Source organism: Protopterus annectens, chromosome 4.part0, assembly GCF_019279795.1.
Source record: "Protopterus annectens isolate FY-2018-M chromosome 4.part0, PAN1.0, whole genome shotgun sequence".
In the NCBI taxonomy this organism is placed as follows: domain Eukaryota; kingdom Metazoa; phylum Chordata; order Ceratodontiformes; family Protopteridae; genus Protopterus; species Protopterus annectens.
The window spans coordinates 1,098,422,525-1,098,447,271 of NC_056733.1; the positions used below are offsets into that span (position 1 = coordinate 1,098,422,525).

The 24,747-nt window shown below is 37.0% G+C and overlaps 1 protein-coding gene across 1 annotated transcript in view; it reads left to right on the plus strand.

Annotated features, from left to right (window-relative positions):
- LOC122800419 overlaps positions 1 to 24,747 on the plus strand; it is a 325,449-nt gene that overhangs the window by 56,884 nt on the left and 243,818 nt on the right. Inside the window, exons 3-4 of the mRNA XM_044069866.1 lie at positions 7,865 to 8,068; positions 10,305 to 12,800. Of these exons, the coding sequence (XP_043925801.1) occupies positions 7,865 to 8,068; positions 10,305 to 12,800 (2,700 nt within the window). The remainder of the gene's footprint in view (positions 1 to 7,864; positions 8,069 to 10,304; positions 12,801 to 24,747) is intronic.

The following is a 24,747-nucleotide window of genomic DNA, read 5'->3' on the forward strand; positions in this document are numbered from 1 at the left end:
GGTTGTGCATTAGGGCCGGCAACTCGGCACATAAAAATCTACTGCCAATCATTAGCAGACCAGAGTCCCGCTGGGGCGACCCCTAACCTGGAAAAGCTGAAGGACACAACAACAACATGAACAGTGGCACATTCTCACTGCAAACTTCTTCTGGAAAGTCGTTTCTTGCAAGTATTGTGTTTAACACTGAGGCATTCTACTCTGATGTGGTGGAGTCTGCATGGTCCACCGGCAGAGACTATGAGATGGCTCTGTGACCTTGTTCCACTCCTACTTTATTCCTGCTGCTGTGAGATGAGATGTAATTTTTTGATTATTTCCAATGTATTGTACAATCCAAAACATTACAAATCATATTAGCCTGTTTTTTTATTGAAGTCCTTTGTCTCTAAATTGTTTACAAAGCCTTTACCCCTTATCTTAGGCATTTAGTTACTCTGCAGTTATTTTCTATAACCTGTTTTGAAGAAATGTAGCCTTTTTATAACTCTTTTCTGAGCACATTAATTCACTGTGATGCTTCTAATAGCATTTCTGTAGTATTTTAATTTATTCTTACAGTTATGGGCATTGTATGATATGTTGATACACTGAACAAACATGCTTTTAGGATGTACAGTTGATGCTTTACTGGCTGTGCAATCGTTTTGTTGCAATTCAGAGGCATCACTTAGTCATTTCTGTCATCACTGCTGTACTCAGGGCATAGTCTGAAGTGAAATATTTTACTGATGCCACTCTTAGTTATATATATTAGCCATTATGGTACACACAAATCTGTTCCTTGATACAGTAGGAAGTCTGTCTTCAAATGGAGAGCGGTATGCAACTTTGCACAAGTCTGTAATGTAATGACATGTCATAATTTCAAAAGTGATATCGCGTAAATAATCTGAATCTTTCTACAGTAACTATTGGATTTTGACTCACAAATGTGTATATTCAGAACAATGTTCTTGGAATGAGTGTTATGTAGGCTTATCCAGTGTTGTACAGCAGGCCATATGTCTTGGCACCCCTCACATTAAGCAGTGATACCACTTTCCTTGTATTTTCATTGCAGTTCTTTTCAGATTAATTCCACTCTTTCAATAAAGGTTGGACAGCTTTTCACGGTAATATCAGAAATTGTTTGTCTCCACATTGCATGTTATTTTCAGCATGCCTTCACTGCTGGGGCCTTGTTTTATACTTGTGATAATAGTTTAGCATGCATAGGTTATTTTGAGCTGCATATTATTATGACAAAAATCGCTCGTCTCTCCATGTGTCAGAGCAGATGCATGTAATATTTTATGCTAGTCATCACTCCATGCTTGTTTTATAACACTCTGCTAAATGTATTCTGCTGTTGTAATTACTCTGTATAATGTAACGTTCTGTCCAAATCACACTACAGAACTGTGATTTATTATGTTTGTAATTAGCTTCTTTATCATGCAAAATTGCCGGCATTCTATCTTGATAAATCATATTTACACAGAAAGTCACACAGCAAATTGCTTCTGTATACCATTAAAGTTTTCACTTTTATTATTAGATGACAAGTTATATATAACAGTAAGCCCTTGACAGTGTAATAATCAGTTTTTGTTATTCAGAAAAAAATGTTGAGTTCAGATGTTTGATTATGTACTAACCTTAATGAAGGTTGATTTTTATGACTTAGTATGTGATTACTTTCCATATACCTCTTATTTACAAACCTATTAACCTGTGAGCTCTGTTGTTTATATATATTAACTCCAAGATTGCTGTAGCTTAGAAAAGGGGACATACTCAGAGACATAGCTCTTAACTGTCCCTGATTTTGCAAGGCCCGTTGTATTAACTTTCTAAGCAAAGCCGAGTAATATTTAAAATGATCCCTGATCCCAGGCATTTGTCCCTCATTAGAGGGTGATAGGAATGCTTTCTATTTCAGACTTGGAGTTAGAGTATAGTCCTCTGTAATTGCATTTAAATTTTTGCTTTTTCAAGGATCACACTTAGTCTTCAAACATTCATCGGGAATTAGAATATAGAAGAATATTCTGCTGTTCATCTGCTAATTCAGAACCAGTTATTTTTTTTTTTAAGTTACTGGATCTAAATATCTGTTACACATAAGCAATGGATTACTTGCAAACAAATAGCCACATTCAGCTTCTTGTCTCTTCATTAAATATGTGTTTACATATGTTTTGTGTGTGTGTGTGTGTGTGTGTGTGTGTGTGTGTGTGTGTGTGTGTGTGTGTAGTATCTTCACTCCAGCAGCTAGTAATTTAACAAATGTGGATATTATAGACATGCTTAACCTTTACACAGACGCACCAGATTAAAAACCGCAAGATGTTTGAAACCTGAGAAAATTCCTTCTGTACAATACAGACTGTATCTTTACTTTATTTTTGTAGCCCTGCATAACCCATCCTAATACTTTGTTTTCTGTGTTAGTAGTTCTACCAGCTCAATGGCCTCTTTTCAGGCGAGACTTATTTGTTTATTTGTTGACATTAGATTACATCAAATATCCAACTGGGTGGAAGCCTATTTTCAGCAGAACCCTAGGGAGAAAAGCTCCAAATTATTACAAAACATTTTAAGAACAATAATTTTACAATCTTCAAAAATAAAACAAAAATATCTGCAGTTAGCATATTAGACATAATATAAAAACATTGGTTAAGAATCTATACAAGGTATATGACAATCGTTTCATGTTTTGAGAAATTTTAGACAGTTTGTAGAGCAATTAAAGGTAAATTTGTCTAATAGATTTAGGAATTGCAATATGAAGTGAGGGAAAAACAGGCTTATGGTATATTTAGAGAGAAAGTTAGGGAAGAGAATTTGATAGCAGTAAGGGAGTAACTGAAGAAGGAAGAGTAAGGAGGTGTACGGAATGAAAAGGTACTTGTTCACATTTAGGCATGTAGTTTAGCCCAGTTTTGAGCAAGAACAAAGACAGATTTTAACTAGGAAGTCTTTCAGAGTGGTTTTCAAAGATGGGAGGGATGGTATAGACCTGATGGATGCAAGTAAGGAGTCCCAGGCCTTACTAGTCTTGTATGAGTACAGACAATGCTCAGCAGATTTGCTAGGTTTGTAGACAGACAGGAGTTTTTGGTCACTGGATCGCAGTGAACGGCTGACAACATAATTGTAATAGAATGCTTTTTAGTGCTGGACAGGAAGATGGATGCTGGATAATTTCATAGGTGCTAAGATGTTGTTTACATGTTAGTTGATTTAGGCTTTTCAGTGCTATACAGTGGTAGGTTCTGAAAGGGGTACGTGCTGCAAATTTAGCAACTTTGTTATAGCATTGTTCAAGGTTTCATTTTTGTGAAGCCTTAAGATTAATAAGGATGGGAGCACCTTCTTTAAAGACTATGGAAGGAGATAAGTAGTGGCAAGTGTAGTTTTAGTTGCTTCGGTGAGAAAGTTTTTGGTTCTCTAATGCATTCCTAGTTTCTGATGAGTTTTTCTTATGCAATTTTGTATATGCAGGTCAAATGCAAGGTTATCATCCACTATCACCCCTAATAGTTTGCTATGAGACGTGACTTCAATGGTTGTATTATCAAGAGAGATGTCTTTAAATTTTGTTTTTTCACGAGAGAGGGATTTGGAAAAAAGATAGTAGTTTGTTCTTTTTTGGAGTTGAACATGAGTTTAGAGTTACTAAGCCATTTTTCAGTGGCTGTTAAAGCGTCCTGAGTAAATTTTTGGAGATGTGCCATGTTATCAGATATAAAAATGAGAGTGGAATCATCTGCGTATTGTATTAGGATGGCCTGTTGTGTAGATGTGTAGAGGGTGTTGGCGAAAATGTTAAAGAGGAGGGGACCAAGGCTAGAGCCTTGTGGTACAGCAGTGGTGACTGGGAGATAGGGAGACAATGTGGAGCACCATTTTACTAACTGATGCCTATTGGACAGTTGCTTTTGAAACACAGAAGGGTGGGCTGAGAAAGACCTAGTGAGGCCATTTGAAGTAGAAGTTTGCTGTGACAAACTGTAGCAAAGGCATTAGATAAGTCTAGATAGAAATAAGTAAGAGACTCATTTGCTGATATCGCTAGCTTTATTATCTATATAGTGTCTATATAGGTTAGAAGTCAGTGCTAGTACTATGGGAAGGACAGCAGCCATGTTGTGTAGGGGACAGGAGTTCTTCCTGCAGGAGATAGTCTAACAATTGTTTTTGAATACATTTTTGAATACATTTTAGTGTCTGCTTGAACCAGACACCTTTGGGAACACAGGTTGAACTTAGCTAGGCCATTAGCCTAGTAATCTTTTATGATCCTATGATTTTTCTAGCAATTGTTTTTTAATACATTTTTCAAGTGTTTGGGAAGGGGAGATATGATTGCTGTAGGTCTAAAACTATTAATGTCTGTTGAATTTCCTTCTTTATTCAGAGGGATAATGTGTGACTTTTTTCCAGAGAGAGAGGGAGTGTAGACTTTTTGGATTAACCTATTTGTAAGGACTGAGACAGGATAGACAATGCTATTGGCTGCTATTTTTAAGTACTTGCTTGGAAGGTCATCAGCTGTAGAAGAGCATGGTTTAAGTTTGTTTGAGTAGTTTTATATAAAATGTGAGCACAGGTTTGTAAGTGAAAGTGGGTGTGGTGATATGTGGCTGTCGGGCAGGGTTGGGATTACATGCTGAGGAATCCTTGGTTAGAGAGGCTATACTGTCTATAAAATAAGATTTGAACTGTATTACAGTTTCAAGTGGTGAGTTACTAAGAGAGGGATTTGGGTTGAATTTTTGACTGGCATGTAAGATTATTTTAATGGATGGCCAAAATGTTTTAGGGTTGTGTTTAGTATTACACTGAAAGTTATTATAGTATAGCTTTTGTCTTCATTTATTTGAATTTAGTATGATTACAAAGCATTCTGAAGTGTTCAAGATATTAAGGTGTTTTATATTTTTGACACTCTTTTTCTGTATGTTTTCTCTGTTCTGCATTAGCATTCTACTTTTTTCTGATAGCCAATTTGTATTATCTGTTTTCAGTCTCTTCCTTCTAGGAGGTGGAAGTCTATTTAGAATATTCAGAAAAGTTGTATTGAATTCAATTACAGCATCGTGTAAGGGGAGGACTTTTAGGAAATTCCGATTAATAGATACAATAGTGTAATAGTGAACATTTCTGTGTTAAACTTCAAAAGGCTACATGTTGTTTTATAAATAAGTTGTTTAACTGGATGTGTGAGATGTCTAGTGTAGACTGAAAGATGATCATTGAGAGTGTCTGACATTGTACCTGTGGTGAAGTATTTACTAGGGTCTGATACCAGGATCCAGTCTAATAGAGAATTTGATGTCTTGCTATAATGTGTAGGGCTATTAATTAGTTGTGTGAAGCCATATAAGTTCATGCTAGATGTAGGGGAGTTAAAATTTATGTCCAACCAATTGACATTCAAATCCCCTAGTAATACTTTTCTTGTGGAAACTTTATGCATGTCCAGTGCAGGATATCTTCTAGTACAACTGTATTGTCACCAAGAGAGATATAAAGGATGGTAATACATATTTGTTTATAATTGTTTATTTTGAGGAAAGCAAAAAGAAGCTCTGATGAACTGAATTTTGGTGTTGGTTTGCTGTAAGGGGAAAATGTGGTAGGTATTGAGAAATATTAAAGCAGTACCACCACCTTTCCTCTTCATATGGTCATTACAGGTATTATAGCCAGGAGGTGTAATATTTGAATAGTTTATGCTGGACTTAAGCCAAGTTTCAGTTACAGCAAGAACATCATGCTTATGCTGGGTAATCCAGACATGTGGTTCAGCAATTTTATTTCTTATACTTCAACATTTTTTGCAGTAAAAATTGGATATTGTCTGTTGTTGGTTACAGAAGTGTGGGTGAGAGAATCGTCGTTGTGTTCATTTTGATTGGTGAGGCCAGGATTAGGGTATATATCTGCTCCTAGAAGGATTTTAGTATATTGGGAAATTATGTATGCTTGTTTTTGGAGAGGATTCTTGCACTTAATTTTGTTTTGTTTTTTATTGAAGTGCAGTTAATTAGTCTGTGTTTGGAATAAAGGTGAGGGGCAACATTAAATAGGTTTGGTGCAATGTGTGGAGAGTGTAAAGAGGAAGTATGGATAGGTGGTTGGGACAGAGTTGGAGAGACATTGAGAGATATTATTGAGTCATGTTAGGATGAAAGATGGCACAGTAGGAGAAGAACAGAGGATAAGCCAAAGAGTAACATAATTTAAGTACAGGAATCTGTATTTTATAGATGTCAGTATTGGGGAAGTAGCAATGAAGAAGGAAACAAGTTTCTGCAGGAGAGTAGGAAATTCAGTGATGGTGGATTCTGAAAGTTGGAAGAGGATAGGTTAGGTAAGAAGTATTTTCTGTAAAATAAGAGAGATTGTTCTGGTATCTTCTCTGGAATGTAAGGAATAGAGGGGTATGAAAGGCTAGAGTATAGTAATATAATAAAAATAGGAAGAAATGAGGGTTTTCTTGGGAAAAGAAAAAGATACGATTTGAAATTGATAAGTGCTATTAGGGAGGCTGTGATTATGAATGGATATAGAGCAAAGCAGTGTGGGAAGGCTAAAAATATAATAGAGATAGGGAGGTAGGAAACAGGAAACCAAAGTATATGTATAGAAGTAATAAGGTTATTTGGGGAGCGTTTTGGATTAAGAGTCACAAGTGAAATGTGTATGTAGAAAGTATATTAACATTAGAGTATGAGTGGGTGAGTGGGAATTGGGGGTAGGGTAGTGGGCTTTTCAGTCTCAGGTTAGTTAATAACAAAAAAATTAACAAAGAGATGCAAGTAAAACAGTTTGTATTTCCTGAGACTAAATAGCTGGCATATGTAGTATACTCTACTGGCCAAGCAAAAGGGAACAATGGCCAACTTAGTAAAAGGTCCTTACAGTGTATGGACGGACTATCTTGCAGAGACTTTTGATCACAGAGCAGGCATGTATTTAACTGATTAAAGTTAATTCACAGCAAGGTTCTTCATGATAAATATGCTTACATAAAACAATGACAAAATTCTCAGTAAACTTGTAGATATAGACCTTGTGGCAGAGCTCCTGCAGTATCGAGATCAGATATAGTGACTGCAGGCTATTAAACACTGACAAAATTCTCAGTATTAATTGTAGGTGTAGGGCCTTGTGGTAGAGATCCCGCATTATCAAGGTCAAATGTAGTGATTGCAGATTAATAAAGAATGACAGCATTTTCACTAAACTTGTAGTGTAGGGCCTTGTGGCAGAGCTCCTGCCATATCGAAATCAGATATCGTGACTTCAGCCTATTAAACAATGACAAAATTTTTAGTAAATTTGTAATGTAGAGGCTTGTGGCAGAGCTCCTGCAGGATCGAGACCAGATATAGTGACTGCAGGCTATTAAACAATGACAAAATTCTCAGTAAACTTGTAGTGTAGGGCCCTGTGGCAGAGGTCCTGCTGTATCAAAGTCAGATGTAGTGACCTTAGGCTCTGCTCTATGAAGGAAGATAGTGACTGAGTGTAAGAGGAGACAACAATAAATAAATAACTCAAATGAGCGTTTGTTGTCTCACAGTTAGGTGTGTCACCTGTCAGTAATATTTCCTCACAGTCAGGAAGTCAGCAAAACAGAATTTTATGGTAAGAGACCCTGAGAGTACTTTAAATTGAGGCATTCTGGAAGCTAATATATCTCTAAAGTTTATATCCTAAAACATAAACGGTTTCCCTTTGATTTCCTACTATCTTGTCATACTAGTCTTTAGTTTATTTTAAGTGGCATCCTGACTGATGTAAAATATGACCCTTAGCAGGCAGTTAGATTAACCAAAGGAATCGTTTTCATGATGCATCTTAGAAAAAAGTACACAGGAGTCTTGAGTGTTATTTATTTATGTCTGTATTTATGCGGGATCACTATGAAATACCAAACGCCCAAAACCCCGATGCTGAAAAACGAGACCAGATGACCAAAACCCGCATTACCGAAAGACCAGAAGGCGAAATGCAAAATTCCAATGTTAAGGGATTTTACATTAACGCTTCTGGTGTTCTGGTTCAGGTAAGTATGTGTGTGTGTGTTTGTGAGGTGTGTAGTGTGTGTAAGTGTGTGTTGTGATTGTGTGAGGGACTGTAATGTGTGGGTGTGAGTTTGCCTTGTGTGTCTGTGCGATCTCAGAGTTAGAATAATAAAGTAGGGGGTGTGGGGGGTGCAGCCCCCCACATGGGGGTGCAGGGGGGCTTGCCCCCTTCCTAGGTCTAGTGTAGGATACATTGTTTGGTTGTGGGGGAAGGTGTGTTTATGTGTGTGTGCTGTTTGTTGTGTAATTTTCGCGATTTTTAATTTCGCAATTTTAAATATTCGGTATTGTGGGGTTTCGGGCATATGGTCTCGATGTTTTAAGCGTCGGGATTTTGGGCATTCGGTATTTACTAGTGATCCCATTTATGCATGTACATATGAATATATTTATTTATTGTGAAAGTGCAGATACTATTACCTGGATTCAGGAAAGTGTTCGAATAATACCTATTTTTTCACATCCTCTTTTCCTTGGTATGATTTTTAACACTGTGCTTATCTTGTGTAATAGTTTAAACACACATGGGGGTTGCTAAAACAGTATTATAAGTATATTTTAGCATCAGCAGCATATTAAAGCATTTACTTATCTGTTGCATTTAGCATATTACTTACACATTTCATATTGTTTCTAACTTGATTATTAACTTTGAAAGTGAAGTAATACACATTTACTTATTGAAATAAGTGAGGAAATGGGCGGAGCAAAGGATTGGGTTTTTGTGATGTGTTTGCCTGTTCCAGACATGGCCATCCACAGTGCACCTGGTACAATATGTTGTAAAGTCACCAATGTTTATTTGTTTCCCAGTAAGTTGACAGCATTTGTGCTCTTGTAACCATAGCACTCACCCTTCTATCTCCAAAATTAGGAACAATACATCTCATAATGTGAAATAAATGGGCAAAATGTAGAACATTTACTAGCAACCCAGCTTTCAACCTTTCCATCTCCTGAATGTGGGACCCTTCCTCTTATAATGTGGAACAAATAGGCAAAATGTGCATTACTTACTAACAGTTTGCAAACATCTTCAACTAGAAAGCTCTCGGAATGCTTAAAATGTGTTACATTTTAAGCGTACAAAGTTGTTGCATTTAATATGATTTAGTGTTATATAACATGAATATCAGTTAAAAAATGTTAACACTGAATGAGTGGCAGACCCAGTCATTGTGGAACATTGGGGAGTGTGGACTTTTTAAGAATCAAAATGAAGAACCTTCTTCATAATGCGATACACTTGAGACGTAACTTAGGAGTACTCAAAGTAATGTAATTCTCCATATGGCTACCCAAAGGAAGTGGCTGAAATGAAGTAGCAGTCTAATATAATAAATTCATGGTGTTCCAGGTTTCCTGCAATATGGTCTGTGTGGATGACATGCATGTATCCCTTTGCGGTTTATATTATTAAGGTAGAATCTAAAACCGGGACTGCCACCTGTCCCTGTCTGCACAGGTACAGTCTCTCTTTTGGCATCTGTGTCCTGCAGGAAAAAAAACTTCAAAATGGCAAATGTCCTGAGATTTTAAGGCAAAAAATCCTAATTTTTCTTTAGTAGTTGTGCAACACAATTATTTTGTATGTGAAAACACTTAAATGTTACATGAAGTAGCATAAACAGCTAAAATAAGTAAGAATAAGTGTTTATTTTGGCAAACAGTTGAAATTCTGTACTTTGCATTGGCCATGGGTATAGCTTGTCCTGCAAACCCCATATTTCCACAAAACTGCCCCTGTTTGGACATTTGAAAAGGTGGCAACCCTATCTGCAACGTAGACGTGCGAACTTCCCATAAGCAGTGTGAGCTCTTTTCTGTCACTTTATAGGCTTTTGAAGAAATTGTTTTGCCGGTCCTAATTTATCAATTGGAAGGCACAGCGTCGTCGGTCTTACAAAGTTAAAAATGGGACAAAAGACAATATAGTGAAAGTAAAAACGACATGCTGGGGCTTGTCTATTGCCAAGTTTTCCTGGTTTTCCAGCAGTAACATGTCCAGACTAGACTAAGGTGCCTGTTATCATTGGTTGAACGTCTGTGGCACCGCCTGCCAATAAGAAGCTGCAATCCACATGTCGATCTGCTCCGCTCTCCACACAAAGTATCATAGCCTTTCATGGACAGACGCGCCTAATCTACTTGGAATTACGCCTCAAATTATTCAAGCCTGGAATTTAACATTTGTGTCATAAACCTTTACACCTAAAGTACTCACTCGAGGGATCGATTTTTGGAAGTAGCATGGAGTGTAATGATTTGCCATGGTGTTTTAAAAGGCAAGTACTTTATTTATTTTTCACTTTTTGCCCCTGGTACGTTTATGCACACATGCATTATTCCATTTATGAAGAACTGAACCGTGGTTCTGTTGTTGGGAATGTCGCTAAAGATCTGGGACTGAGCAAACAGATTATACTGGGTCGGAATCTAAGGGTTGTTTCTAAATCTAGCAAGCAGTACTTCAGAGTAAATCTCGAAGACGGGTCATTAGTTGTGGACGATGAAATAGATAGAGAGGAGCTATGTGGTGGCAACCCTAGTTGTTTTCTGCATTTTCAGATAATACTTGAAAGTCCTTTGGAAGTACATGCTGTAAAAGTTGAGATACTGGATATAAATGATAATTCGCCTAAGTTCCCTAGTGAAAATATTACACTGGAAGTCCGCGAACTAGTAAACACAGGGACGGGGTTCGAAATGGAAGTAGCCCAGGATCCCGATGTCGGACAGCATTCTTTGTCCACCTATTGGCTTTCCCCAAATGATTATTTTTCTCTTAATATAAAAACCCGCCATGATGGCGCTATTGTACCGGAGATTGTATTGCAAAGGGCCTTGGACCGAGAACAGCAAGCGGTGCATCATTTAATGTTGACCGCGTTAGATGGTGGAGATCCTGCGTTGTCTGGAACAGTCAGTATTACAGTTAAAGTTCTTGATATGAATGACAACGCACCCAGTTTTAACCAATCGTTTTATAACGTGAGAGTAAAAGAAAATGTGCCTGTAGGGACTGTTGTGATCCAGGTGAAAGCTACAGATCCCGATGAAGGGGTCAATGGGGAAATAGAGTATTCGTTCAGAAGTCATGGCTTTAGCAAAACCCACAGGATCTTTAGCATCGAACCAGGTACTGGAGAGATAAAGACAAACAGTGTCTTGGATTTTGAAGAAACCAAGAAATATACAATCGAAATAAAGGCTAGAGACCGCGGATTTCCTCCAGCTGAAACATACTGCACTGTCCAAGTGGAACTCATTGATGTAAATGACAATGCCCCAGAGATGTTGATCAGTTCCTTTACCAATTCCATTCGAGAAGACGCTGTTCCAGGAACGGTCGTTGCTTTGATTAGTGTTAGGGACGACGACTCTGGGGACAATGGGCGAGTCCATCTTCTTATGGATCCTGGCATTCCTTTCAAGCTTGAACCATCGTTTGAGGATCACTTTTCTTTATTAACAAAGGATTTACTGGATAGAGAGACCACACCTCATTTCAACTTCACAATTAAGGCCACTGATTTGGGGTCTCCTTCATTAACCACCCAACTGCTATTTTTTGTTGAAATTTCAGATGTGAATGACAACCCACCTCGTTTTCTGCACAGTTACTATGCAGCTCACATACAGGAAAATAGCAGTCCTGGGCTGTCAATTTGTTCACTTATGGCTTCTGATCCTGACGAAGGAAAGAATTCAAAGCTTGTGTACTCCATAGCAGATCAAAGAATACAAAATATGCCTGTGCTGTCCTATTTTTACATCAATTCAGAAAATGGCACTCTGCACAGCTCACGTTCTTTTGACTATGAGACAACACAAGTTTTTGTGCTAACGGTTCAGGTTGAAGATACTGGTTCTCCACCACTGATGAGCAATGTCACGGTCCACATATTCATTATTGACCAAAATGATAACATCCCTAAAATTATTTACCCCAAATTTGTGCATGGGTCTGTGATCCATCAAACTGTTCCCCGCTCTGCACACATGGGTTACTTGGTGACTAAAATTGTAGGTGTTGATGATGACAGTGGTCATAATGCTTGGCTGTCATATAAGCTTCAACAGTCGCAGGGTGCTGAAGTATTCATTATATCACCCTACTCGGGTGAAATACGGGTAGCCGAGAGCCTGCAAGATTTAACAGAATCTACATATAACATCACAGCTGAGGTGACTGACAATGGAAATCCAGGCCTTTCCACATCTGTTACGCTCGTGTTATCTTTGGAAGATAAAGCGGAAGGATATTCAAACCACAGAGACATCCCTGTGCTTTCATCGGGTACTTCCAGCTTAACGATGTATCTAATAATTTCGTTGGTAGCAATTTCTTTTGTTTCGTTTATAACGTTTGCAGTGCTTGCTGTTCAGTGCATGAGGAAAAGAAGTGGGGATAACGCTTGTTTTACATCTGCCTGCTCTTGCTGCAGAGAGCAGAGTTCTGTTCCCAATTACCCTTATAATTATACACCAGGAAGCCTAAGGATACACCTGAATTCTGACGGTCCACTCAAGTATGTAGAAGTGCGTCCAAGAGAGATGAGCTCTCATACAGAGGACTCTAAGGCATATTTTAATTCGGTGTCAAACAGGGGTGATTTTCTATGTATGAAGCCTTGCAACTCTTCAACTCTTGGGTCCAGTACCAACACTATTTCTTTACGAACAAATGATCTGGTGGATCTGTCTAACATGGTAAGAACCTTAAGATGAAGTGCAACTCAGTAAATACGTTATTGTGTTCAATCGCACTAGCAGTCTTTGATCAACTAAGCTTAATTTTTAGGCCAATTGTTGATTTTTGTATTGCCTATTCTTGTAGAGTACTCGAGTGTGTGTGTGTGTGTGTGGGGGGGCGCAATATTATTTCATTCAATGAAACCAAAGTTTATTTTGTTGTATGTTTAGGTAAGTCCGATACTTTGAGACTTGCTGTGCGTTTGTTTCATGTTAAAAGGGAAATGTTCTTCAGTTTACTTTATTTTTCTGTTATTATGCACAAATGTCATGAATATTGATACATTGCAAGCGATAGTGCCTGGAAAACTAACCGGTCTCATTTTTCTTAAACTGCATTTGCTATCACAAAAAAATGTAGCATACTTAATTAAAAGGGCATCATACCATAAGCACACAAGCATGATCCTTGTTTCATATTTTTATTGCATTTATTTTGCATATTTGTTTAACATGTTATTATTTATGTAATTTTAGTGATACCATAATGACTTAATTTTGAAACTGTTGATTTTGTTTGATAATGTTAAGTCATGGACCAGCACATCATAAAACTGATGCATTTTTGCTTTGACTGCCTTCATCATAATAACTCCACATCTTAAGGTTTTCCATGTAATTAGCACAAGCAGCTGTCATGTAAAATTCCCCAACTCCATTCTTCCAGTTAAAATGTATCCACTGAGGCCCTGCACTTATATTTTCTTTATGGGCAGAAATGCACTGCACCACTCCCTCACTCACTCATTGTGAGCATGTGTAATTTGCAGTGCCTGCAGCAGAATGTTTTTTCTGGAAAGAGAGCCATGATCCTTTATTCCCATGTTTGAAAGGAAATACAACCTTCATTTCTATAAGCTATCACTGTATGGAGTGTACAGCCCAGGCAAATGTCTGTGAAAGTAAATTAGATATCAGTAACTGCTAAACTGTATCCCACCAACCACTCAAGTGAACAACTAGAGTGGATGACATAAACAGAGTTTTGATGGCAGGTAGGGAGAGCTTGGATCATGTACTGAGGTTATTCTACTGCCCCTTGGACAAAGTGTACATTCTCCTGACTGGATCAGAATATGAAAATATAAAAAAGTGACTAACAAGAACAGTTCATTAGCATTAAGCAGTAATAGCAAGTAACAGCTGTCAAGAAGAGCTCATTCAGTGTCATTCTCTGGAATGGATAATTAAATAGGAAACATAGTAACATGTATGAATGAAAGTATGTACTCAGTCTACCTGTACTGCTGCTATATATCTATGTGTTTGTGTTTTTTTCCAGTAACCAATAAAAGCAAGCTGTGAGATTTGACATAAGCATTAGGAGACTGGAGAGGAGAGCATTCTGAGCTCCAACAGACAAATTAATAATTTAGATAATTTTGATACAGTGCATATATTTATTGTGGTAATATGGTGTGTGTGTGTGTGTGTGTGTGTGTGTGTGTGTGTGTGTGTGTGTGTGTGTGTGTGTGTGTGTGTGTGTGTGTGGTTATTATATGTACATGTATATGTTTATTTATTTGTATGGACATCATCTCCACATTGTTGAATGCTTTTTTCTCAGAACCTGTCTTAGTGGGATCTGATTAATTGATGTCAGAGTATATTGAAACCATACACACACATCAGTGGTACAGGGGGCTTGCCTTGCAAACACGCTGTTTTTTTTTTTTTTGTTTTTCTTTGTAATTTTCATGGATTAGAAGTTGATGTATATTTTCGATGCATTTTCTTCTGATGAGTTTATTTTCCACAATGTGACACACACTTCTTTGTGTACATATTCAACATGGGAGCAGATGATGTCATGCTAAATATTAAGTTATGCCAAGATGACTGAAATGTGTGTGGAGGTTAGGCTTGGTACTCTTTTTAAAGATAGTACTACAGACAGTGTTGTAAAGTGCCCACTGCGAATACAGCAGTTACTGCACTGTGTAACTCAGGGTGGTTTCATGTAAACTATGTATGAAAGCGTATGTGTTTCTGAAGATCTACATGTCACTGTACATTTCTGAGCTATTATGCTGAAACATTTTTACCGTTTATGGTAATTTAAATATCTCCCATGATGCCTTTAAAATGTACCTTTGTAATTATTTTTATTTATACATTTATGGGTTTTGGTCTTTCTGCAGGGGCCCTGTCTGCATTTGATCTGGTATGTTTTTGCGTCATGAATTTCAGAACTAACTATGAAAAACAAGTGAAAGATTTATGTCTGAGATGTAGAAAGATTACCTATCTAAAATGGGCATGCATGTTACAAGCAAATATGGTCTCTAGTAAGACAACAAGCTTAGTGTTGATTGAATGAGCAGATTTTTCTTAATAAGTGAAGGAATTTATTTAGGTGCTTGTGAAATGTGAGTCAGCGCTCCTTAAACATAAAACAAATCATTAGTGTGTTTGTATCACCACCACTATCCGTATTCTCTTCCCTTTTTCTCTAATTTCTATAGCTTACTAGCTCGCTCCATGATTATTTCCCCCCTTCCATTGCCTCATCCTTTTGTCTCCCCCATTCCCTGAATCTGTGCCACTCTTGTCTTATTACTTTTCTCTCCTGTCTTTCTCCTTGCCTGTCTGTCTGTCTCACCTCTCTTAAGCTGCATTATGTCTCCCCCACTACACCCCCTCTTATTCTGCACTAAATCTCTCTCCTTTGCCACTGTCTGCTCCTGTCGATTCTTTCCCACCCTTCCTTATTCCTAGTAGACTCTTGTCATCTCTTTTTTCATCTTTAGCCACTTCAATATAATTCTTTAAGTACATTTTCTCATAGTTTGAATTTTCTGTAGAGTTAGCCCTGCTCCCTTTCTTTCTTCTGCCCCTTAAACTTGTTTAATATTTTACACTTCATCCATCCTGGTAATATTAATAGTATTGCCTTCTCTGTTTTACTCCATGTACGACATTTATCTTCCTACCCCAAACAATATAATTTTCTAGGATCTATATTACGGTGTTGACAGGGCTGTTCATTGAATGCTCTTACATCGACACATGTCCACTGAAATACCAAACTTGAATGGCCACAAAAGCGATTTTTCCCCAGGGAAAAAAAAAAATCACTGGGACAACAACAAACAAAATAAAGTAACAGACACAATCAAGTGGGAGACTTTGCCCTCCACACTCCCCGATGAGGGGAATGTGCCCCCCACACCCCCTACTTAAATATGCCAACTCCGAGGTTGCCCTACAGTGGAGGTAAGGGCAAATTCACGATAATGGCCAAGCAATTCTTTTCCCCTTGGGAAAAATTCACTTATGTAGCCATTCAGAGTTTTGGTATTTCGGTGGATATGTGTCGATGAAAGGGCATTCAATGAACAGCCCTTTTAAAAAGGTAATATAGACCCAATTTTCCATCCCTTCTGCACCTTCTTTCAGAAAATATCCTCCTATTACCTGATCTCATCTTCCCAACCTCCCACTTCATAGCAATTATGGTCACCTCCTCATCCTTGCACTGATAGACGCTACTACCCACTTTCTCCAGAATTATAACAGATTTACTGTTCCATAACACCACCTCTGTGTTATTCTTATAACTTTTGATGCCACGAAAGGCCCGATGTGCTCAATATCTAGTTCATCTTTCCCCACTTCTTCCTGCTCTTCTCTCTGTTTTATACCTCCACACCATAATAACTAATACTGGATTCATCATTACCGTACTCAACCCCTCTTGTGCAGTCTTTTTAACAACTCACCCTCCCTAAACAAGCTTTTGTTTTTCTGTCCCAACCCCACACCCTGTTTCTCCTAAACCCTTATACATCCCATTCTTTTTTCTACCAAACTTTCATAATGTATTCATACACCACAGTTCCTACTGTCCCCTGTTTTTCTCTCATACATCCAATACTTATCTGTCCAGTCACTTACTTTCTTCTTAATTCATTCTTCAGTTCTTCTTTGGCCCACTTTTCCTTTCATCATCCCACATTGTGTTATATTAAGTTTCCTTGTCCATCACTACATAATTGTTACCCCATTACATATGTATCTCTGACACCCTCTCTTCATTCACACTCCATATCAGGTGCTTCTTTCCCCCTCCATACATAACTGTCACAAGTCCTCTATACATAAGTCACTACCCCCTGCATATGTAGCAGTCACAACCCCTCCATACATAACTGTTACATCCCCTCCATACATAACTGTCACACGCCCTCTATGCATAACTGTTACATATCCTTTGGCTATTATCCTTCTGTAACCTTGCCCCACCATGAAATGCTTTGTTGTAGACAGTGTCCATGGCTGCATTCTCTTTACCACAATGATTCTTTCCAAATACAAAGTAGACACCCATGATCACCTTGCAATAAATAAGTAAGTAAATAAATAAACCACACAAACTCTTCTTTAACTCCCCATAGTTTCTCTGCATTGCTTTTCCCAGTGTCTTGTTTAATTTTTCCTACATTTATCTCATCCTGCTGCTTGAATTTCCATTCTCTTTTGATCCCTTTATTCTTCCCCATCCTAACCCCCGCTGTTTTCATTATTACTCTCCACTACTGACTCTCTCTGTCTGAACAAAATGCCTTCATTGCCTCCCCTCACATCATCTACAATTACAAACAACAAACATTACAAAGCGTTTAAAAGAAGATCACTTCATTACTGCCCTTCTCTCTTCAGTGTTCTCCTCAGCCTTCTTGCTAGCAGATCGATTACTCTGGGGAAAAAGGCTCCATGATGGTAGCCATCTTTGTCTTCCTCTCCAAATTAACATTTTTCAGCACTCCCCTTTTAAGAACTATCTCAGCCTTTTAGCCTTTATGTAATGCTCTATCCCACTCACTAAACATTCCCCCTTTAACTGCCTTGTTCTTCAGCCTAAAAATAAAATCCCATTCAACCAAGTCAAGTACATCTGTCATCTTAAGTAAAGTTACACCACACTGTTCCTTTCTGTATTGTCCAATAATCTGCCATTAGTTACACTGCCGAATCGTACCTGTACTGTTTAAACCTCACCTGTCTCACATCTTTACCGGCGGTATAACACCTTTCAAAGCCTCTCTGCCACGATTCTTGCCCACTGTTTTGCATATTGAGTTGATAAGTGATATTGGCCTGCTCCTTTTTCCTTTAGGTAATACTGTTACACTTGCTTTCCATATTAACCTTGGTGAACCTGTTTCTATACCGTTTGTATTATACTTTCAATTCCTTGCTGTATCCCTCCTAAGGATCTCGTATCGTTCAGTCCAGGAATCAGTCCTGATCAGCCTATGTGGTCATCCACTCCACTTTACTCATCCATATATTTGTTTCTACTCTCTGCTTATTCTACTCTATAAATTGTTCACTCCCAATGCCCCATATCTATTTTACTTTATAAATATCTATATCTCTATCTATCTATCTATCTATCTATCTATCTATCTATCTATCTATCTATCTATCTGTAAACTGTAAAGTTGCTGAATAATAGGAATAAGAGAAAACATCCTTCTTGTCAAAAATTCACTGAATTTTAGTTAATGTGTGTATGTATACATATATGTATATGTGTAGCGGGTATAGATATATGTATATACATATATTTATCTATATATAGTTCCCATGAGATTGGTTGATTATTGCCAATACTGACCTCTGTGTTGTTGACCCACATTGATCAACTATGCAGAAGGTCAACAGTTGTTTGGTAATAGGCATTCAGTGAAGATTGTCTGATTCCAGGGATAGTACACACACACACACATATATATATATATATATATATATATATATGTATATATGTATATATATATATATATATATATATACACACACACACACACACACACACACACACACACACACACACACAATTAGTAGGGGGTTGTCAGTTTGTTCCCCTGCACAAAACACTTTCTGCACTTTAACATGTTCTGAGGAATAACCTTAGCACATGCACAGACAAGTGTTGGCATTCATATTTTGATGCAACTAGGCAGACGTTGGACATGTTGACAATGTCAATTTGGCACATGCCACTATTTAAACACAAACACACGCACACACAAATTTTATATATATATATATATATATATATATATATATATATATATATATATGTGTGTTTCTGTGTGTGTGTGTGTGTGTGTGTGTGTGTATATTCACGCATGCATGCATGCATACATCGATGCATACATACAGTGATAAAACAAAATAATTTGTATTGTAGGCGTTAGTTTAGCCATTTGAAGGTCTTCTGAGCTCTTTCATCCATATAGTTTTAAACAGACACTGAGAAAAGAAAAAGTAGTCCCTCAGATTTTCTGAATATGCTGCCTGCACGTGTATTACTCCCTTTTCATTAAGCTTTACCGCTTCTGGCTTCCACTGCTTCATTTCTGATCAAAACCCAATCCAGCCTACTGTATCGTTTCACCCTGATCTTCATAGCAATGAATTTCCTCTTTTCCTTAATTTTCATCCTTTTAAACGTTCCACCTACTTTCTTCCTATGCCCACCTTTTTCACCTTTCATTTGTTTATAATGTCTTATTCTCTTACTGAGTAAGCTGTGCTCATCTGCATATTTTGTTACATTTCAAGATGTTCTTCATCTCACATTGCTGCAGTCCTTACACTACTAATCCTTTATTCCTAAGGTGGTTTCTAGTGGTGGCGTTAAAACAAACTATTCATTTGCCTTTATTTTATGCAAATCCCAAAAAAAAGGGAAAAGATTTTTGCACACTTTAGATGTACACATATTTGCGATACGATATTATTTGGACAGAACTAGGTTCAGGCAGTCTCAGCAGTTGTTTTTTTTTTTTTTTTGCTTTTGAGTTCAGCACCTGTGTCAAAAACAACAAGTGGATTTTCCTGTCACCACCCTGTCCACCACTGCCCCATTTCACTCCTGACCCTACACAAATGGTTATTTTCAGTTACTTGGCATTCAGCTGCTCATAGTTTATCTCCTTGCAGCTAACTGCTCTTCAGTGAATTGTGATGCAAGATGCTCCAAGATACAAACTATTTCAGTAAGTAGACTTTCTCTAAGTTTGTATGACATTGGAGGCAATATATTTATTGACTGGTGGTGTGGAGGCAGAGCCCTCATGCTGGCGCAAACAAAAAAAAAAACTTTTTTAAAAACCTGCTGCTGATCACAACCGCAGCACAAATTAAGCAGCAGCAAGAAGTTAAAACTCAAGCAGATGATATTCATTAATAAAATAAATATTTCAAACCCGTCCTTATCTTCAGTAATCCCTATGATTCTCTGCTGCCAACCTCCTGCCCACTATCAAGCATCCAACTTACATTCCCCCATTTTCTAATATGTCCGTGTTCTAGACCATCACCAGCCTTACCGTCACTGTCATTCCTTTTTCTCCATTATCCCCGTCTGTCACCTCACAACTGTACAGATTTTCATGGAATGTCCAGATTTTTGCCTAATATTTTTGGTCCGTTTTTCATAAAATTGTGGTTTTCTGGAAAATTAGTGGAAAATCATTAAAGACTGAAGTTAGAAAATAATGATAGACATTTGAGTTTCAGACTCCATACCCTTCAGTGAATTCATGCTAATGCAAAACCTATTATTCTATCAATTTTCTAAGTTTGTATGAGCAACATTTAAAAATTGTCCCGGTTTTTGGGGCCTTTGTCCCACTTTTATGTTTAACTTTGTCCAGATTTCTTGCTAAGAAGTTGAGAGGTATGATCTTTCTTCACCAGCATTTTGATCTGTTTTTCTTTTGCACAAGACTGGTGTTTATTGTGTGTCACTGATGGCTTTTTATCCAAAGTGCAGAGAGCTCAGAGTGAGAACATTAAGGTACTGGTGTGGAGAGAGGCAAAGCCCTCCATATGCACACCCATGGGGATGCAGGGGGCTTCTCCCCCTGCACAAATTTTGTTTTTCTATCTCTCTGTTGTTATTCATCTCCCACAAATTGACAGCTGAAACACGTGTTTATGACACTCTATGCAGCCAAATTATCAGTTACAGATGTTTCTAACAGTTACAAGCATGTGTGTGTGTGTATATATATATATATCTATATATATATATATATATATATATATATATATATATATATATATAATATATATTTCAAAGCTGATGTTAATGTCATTTGAGTTTTGTTTTTAATAGTTCTCTTACTTCATAATGCAACTACTTTAATGAACTTGAACACATAGCCACTTAGTCTATATTTTATATTTAAGTGTCTGCAGGTACATTGCAGAGCCTAATAATTGACATTCAAATTTTGAGCCTAAACATTAGGTCCCTAGAAGAACGTATTTGTTTTTTATTGATTTTATTAATTCCGTAATGTTTTTGCACCTATAATATGCCAAAATAGGCTGTTAGAAAGGTTCACCACACTGTCTGTAAAAATTGTGCTGTCACAGTTTCCAGTAGCTTTTCATCTACCACATACATATTGTCTTCTACGGTCATGCATCACTCTTCCTTAAAGATGTTACCTTCTTAGATACTGCTGACTGAAGTATGCAAAACCATTCTGTACAGCCTGGGCTCATGCTAAGGCATTTGTTAGTTTCTTTTTTAACAATTTTATTGCTGTTCTATAACAAATATTTTAGAGTATAAGATATAAATATGTAAACGGCTTTTTCCAGGAAAGTGTTAATGATATAAATACATACACTGTGTACAGAGCATGTCAGTGTAAATTCCAATAAGGTTAGAAATGCATAAAAAACATTTTTAAATGCGGAAGACAAGATTAAGACTCAACAAATGCATAAGGTGCATCTTGATTCCACATTAATTTAATACATTAGTCCATGTATTAGTAGCAGTACAAGTTGTAGTTGATCTGTTTCTTGTGATGATGGACTCCTTATCAGTAACTTTGCAGAAAGGAGATAGAAATTAGTTGAAGTTTGGAGGATGGTTCTTCATCCAATTTCTAGTGAAGTTTTTGTTAGTTATAGCTATGCCACATAAGAATCAAAAAATTAGTCCTGGGATAAACTACCGGGGATGTTCTTTGCTTTCAAAAGTGGCATCTGCAAATCTAGCTAAAACAGTCCATAATAATAGTAGTCTTCTTTATTTAAAGTGAGATTCAATGAAATGTTGTATAAAATCCTATCTAAGACTAACTTATCAGTCCACAAAGCTATAAGAAAATACTTAACTTCCCCCCAGAATTCACTTAAAAGAGTATAGTCAAAAATTATATGAAGCCAATCTGCTCTGGTTTCTAGCTTACACCTCCATCATTCAATTTTACATTTTTTGTATGTATTTTGCTAGCTTGTCTGAGGTAGAAAAGGCCCTGTGTAGATATTTCCAGGTGTAAATTTGCCAGTGTTGTACTAAAGAAGTACCTTTAAAAGATTGTAAAATGATTTTTTTTTCAGGAATGCTGTCTTTGTCCTTTGACAAAATGAAATTTCAGAACTTTTTATTTAAAACAACTTTAAAATGTATCATAATGTTGTATAAATCTGAGAGGGCAGTGGAAGACCTGTTGTCTTCACAAATAATTAAACAGAGGTATTCTATTCATTTACTTTTTTTTTACTTTAATGGGATAAGACTTTATAAAACTTTTCTTAGGCACAAGTTCTGATTTCTTCTAGTAGTAGTAAATCTGACAATTCAAGACTGGAATCAGATATTATCCATCCAGCCTTCCTCAACCCCTTTTCCCATTTTGCACATGAGATCGGGGTGTCAGTTCCACAGTGACAATAATCTTGAGCCAAGATTTACACCACCGGGTGAATAGCCCTGCCATGGTAGTTCATCCGTACACTCATTCACACGCCCACTTGCACCTACGGCTAATTTAGATCAATCTACCTACTGCATGTCTTTGGAATGTGGGAGGAAATCTGAGCACCCAGAAGAAACCCACACAACTACAGGGAGGATGTACAGACTCAGCACAGAAGGCACCCAGCAGAGAATCTAACCAGAGAACTCCTTGCTGTGAGACAACAATGCTAACCGCCACTGCGGCTGGCCTTGCTGTCTGTGTGTGTGTGTGTGTGTGTGTGTGTGTGTGTGTGTGTCTGTGTGTGTGTGTGTGTGTGTGTCTGTGTGTGTGTGTGTGTGTGTGTCTGTGTGTGTGTGTGTGTGTGTGTGTGTGTGTGTGTGTGTGTGTGTGTATATATATATATATATATATATATATATATATATATATATATATATATATATATATATATATATATATATATATATATATATAAAATACATACATACACACACATATACATACATAGATACATACATACACTATGTGTGTGGTGTATGTATATAGCTGTCTATGTATCTGTGTGTGTGTGTGTGTATATATATATATATATATATATGTATATATATATATTTATATATATATATAAATACACACACATATATAGACACACATACATAATAGACATATATCTATATATACATATATATATATATATTTATATATATGTATATGAGTATATATATATATATATATATATATATATATATGTATTTGGAATCAGATAGTATAGCTCTAGAAAATTTGAAAAATCCACCATTGAAACAGTTATACCAAGCAAAAAAAAAACAAAGTCTTTCTTTCATTTGTAACATCTTTTGAGCTCCACATCTGCTACGTTCTGTCTGCGTTTAGATTTTGGATATGTCATTTGGCAGATAAAGCACTCCATGTTGCAGTCAATCACTTTCCTCTAGTTAAAAAAGAGAAAAAATATGAATGAACTAAAAGAAAATATGTCTCTGATAATCTAAGGTAGAATTTACCTTAGCACCCTCGAACTGGTAGAACTGATAGCAATTCTGTTTACCACCAATGTCCTTTTAAATAAAGAAGGTTGCTGTGAGGATACACCTGGGCCAGATTCCAAAAGAGTTGCTCTCAGTGTAAGTACCTTACTTTCATGTAAATCCTACGTATAAACAGGCTTACACCAGGGGCCAGATTCCAGAACATCTGCTCTCAGCCTTTTGTCAGTGTAAGTGGTCACTTATATCAGCAGCAAGTGTTTTGGAATTGGTCCCCAGATCTGTAGTACATAATAGATGTATTCTGTCAGTATTTCCATTTGCTGTGTCAAGTTATGATCGTTAATAAAATGCTATTTGGATTAGTAATACAATCTATGACAATGTTGCTCTACCTGCTATAATCATTTCACCAGTGAGCATGTAGCAGTGAATATAAACAGCATTCAAAACCCACAACTGAATATCAAACAGCATTAAATGCTCTTTATTACACTAAAGCATTTTAATGGCTGTCTATATTTCTGTCTATCTAGATGTCAAGTAGAAAGATCATAGATAAATACTTTTAAATACAGCTATGTGTAGATGTATTATTATCAAGAAAGTTAATTTTCTTCTTTTTAGTGAGTATGGAATTGTTCAGAAATTGTATTACATTGCCTAGAAAAAGAAAAACATATTTTTGATATGAGGAGAAATTAAACTCCTCAATTAGTATATTATGTTACACACCCTAAATATTAGATTCACAGTGGTATCACCATGTCAAACTGTCAGGGTAGTCACATACCAGAATTGTACACAGTGGTTGTATATTAAGACAGCTGTGATTTCAGTTTTGATAAATTAGTTATTTTCTCTGTATAATTCACCATTAAAGCTACCTTCTGTAACTAAAACCAGGACGATGGTGCTAATATTCTGCTGTTCATTGAGAATGCTGGATACTTCGTAACAATTTACAGAAGAACTTCTGGTTCAAGTTCTGCTGTCTATTTGTACAGATACAAGGCACTGATCTGTCCCACCGGTGACTAATCAGAGTGGGAAACCCAGTGGTTAGAAATCAGTTGGCATCAGTAGGACTGACTAAATGGACCTCGGGCAAACTGCTTGTCTTTCACAGCTTGTCCTGAATCTAGAAAGTATATGCCA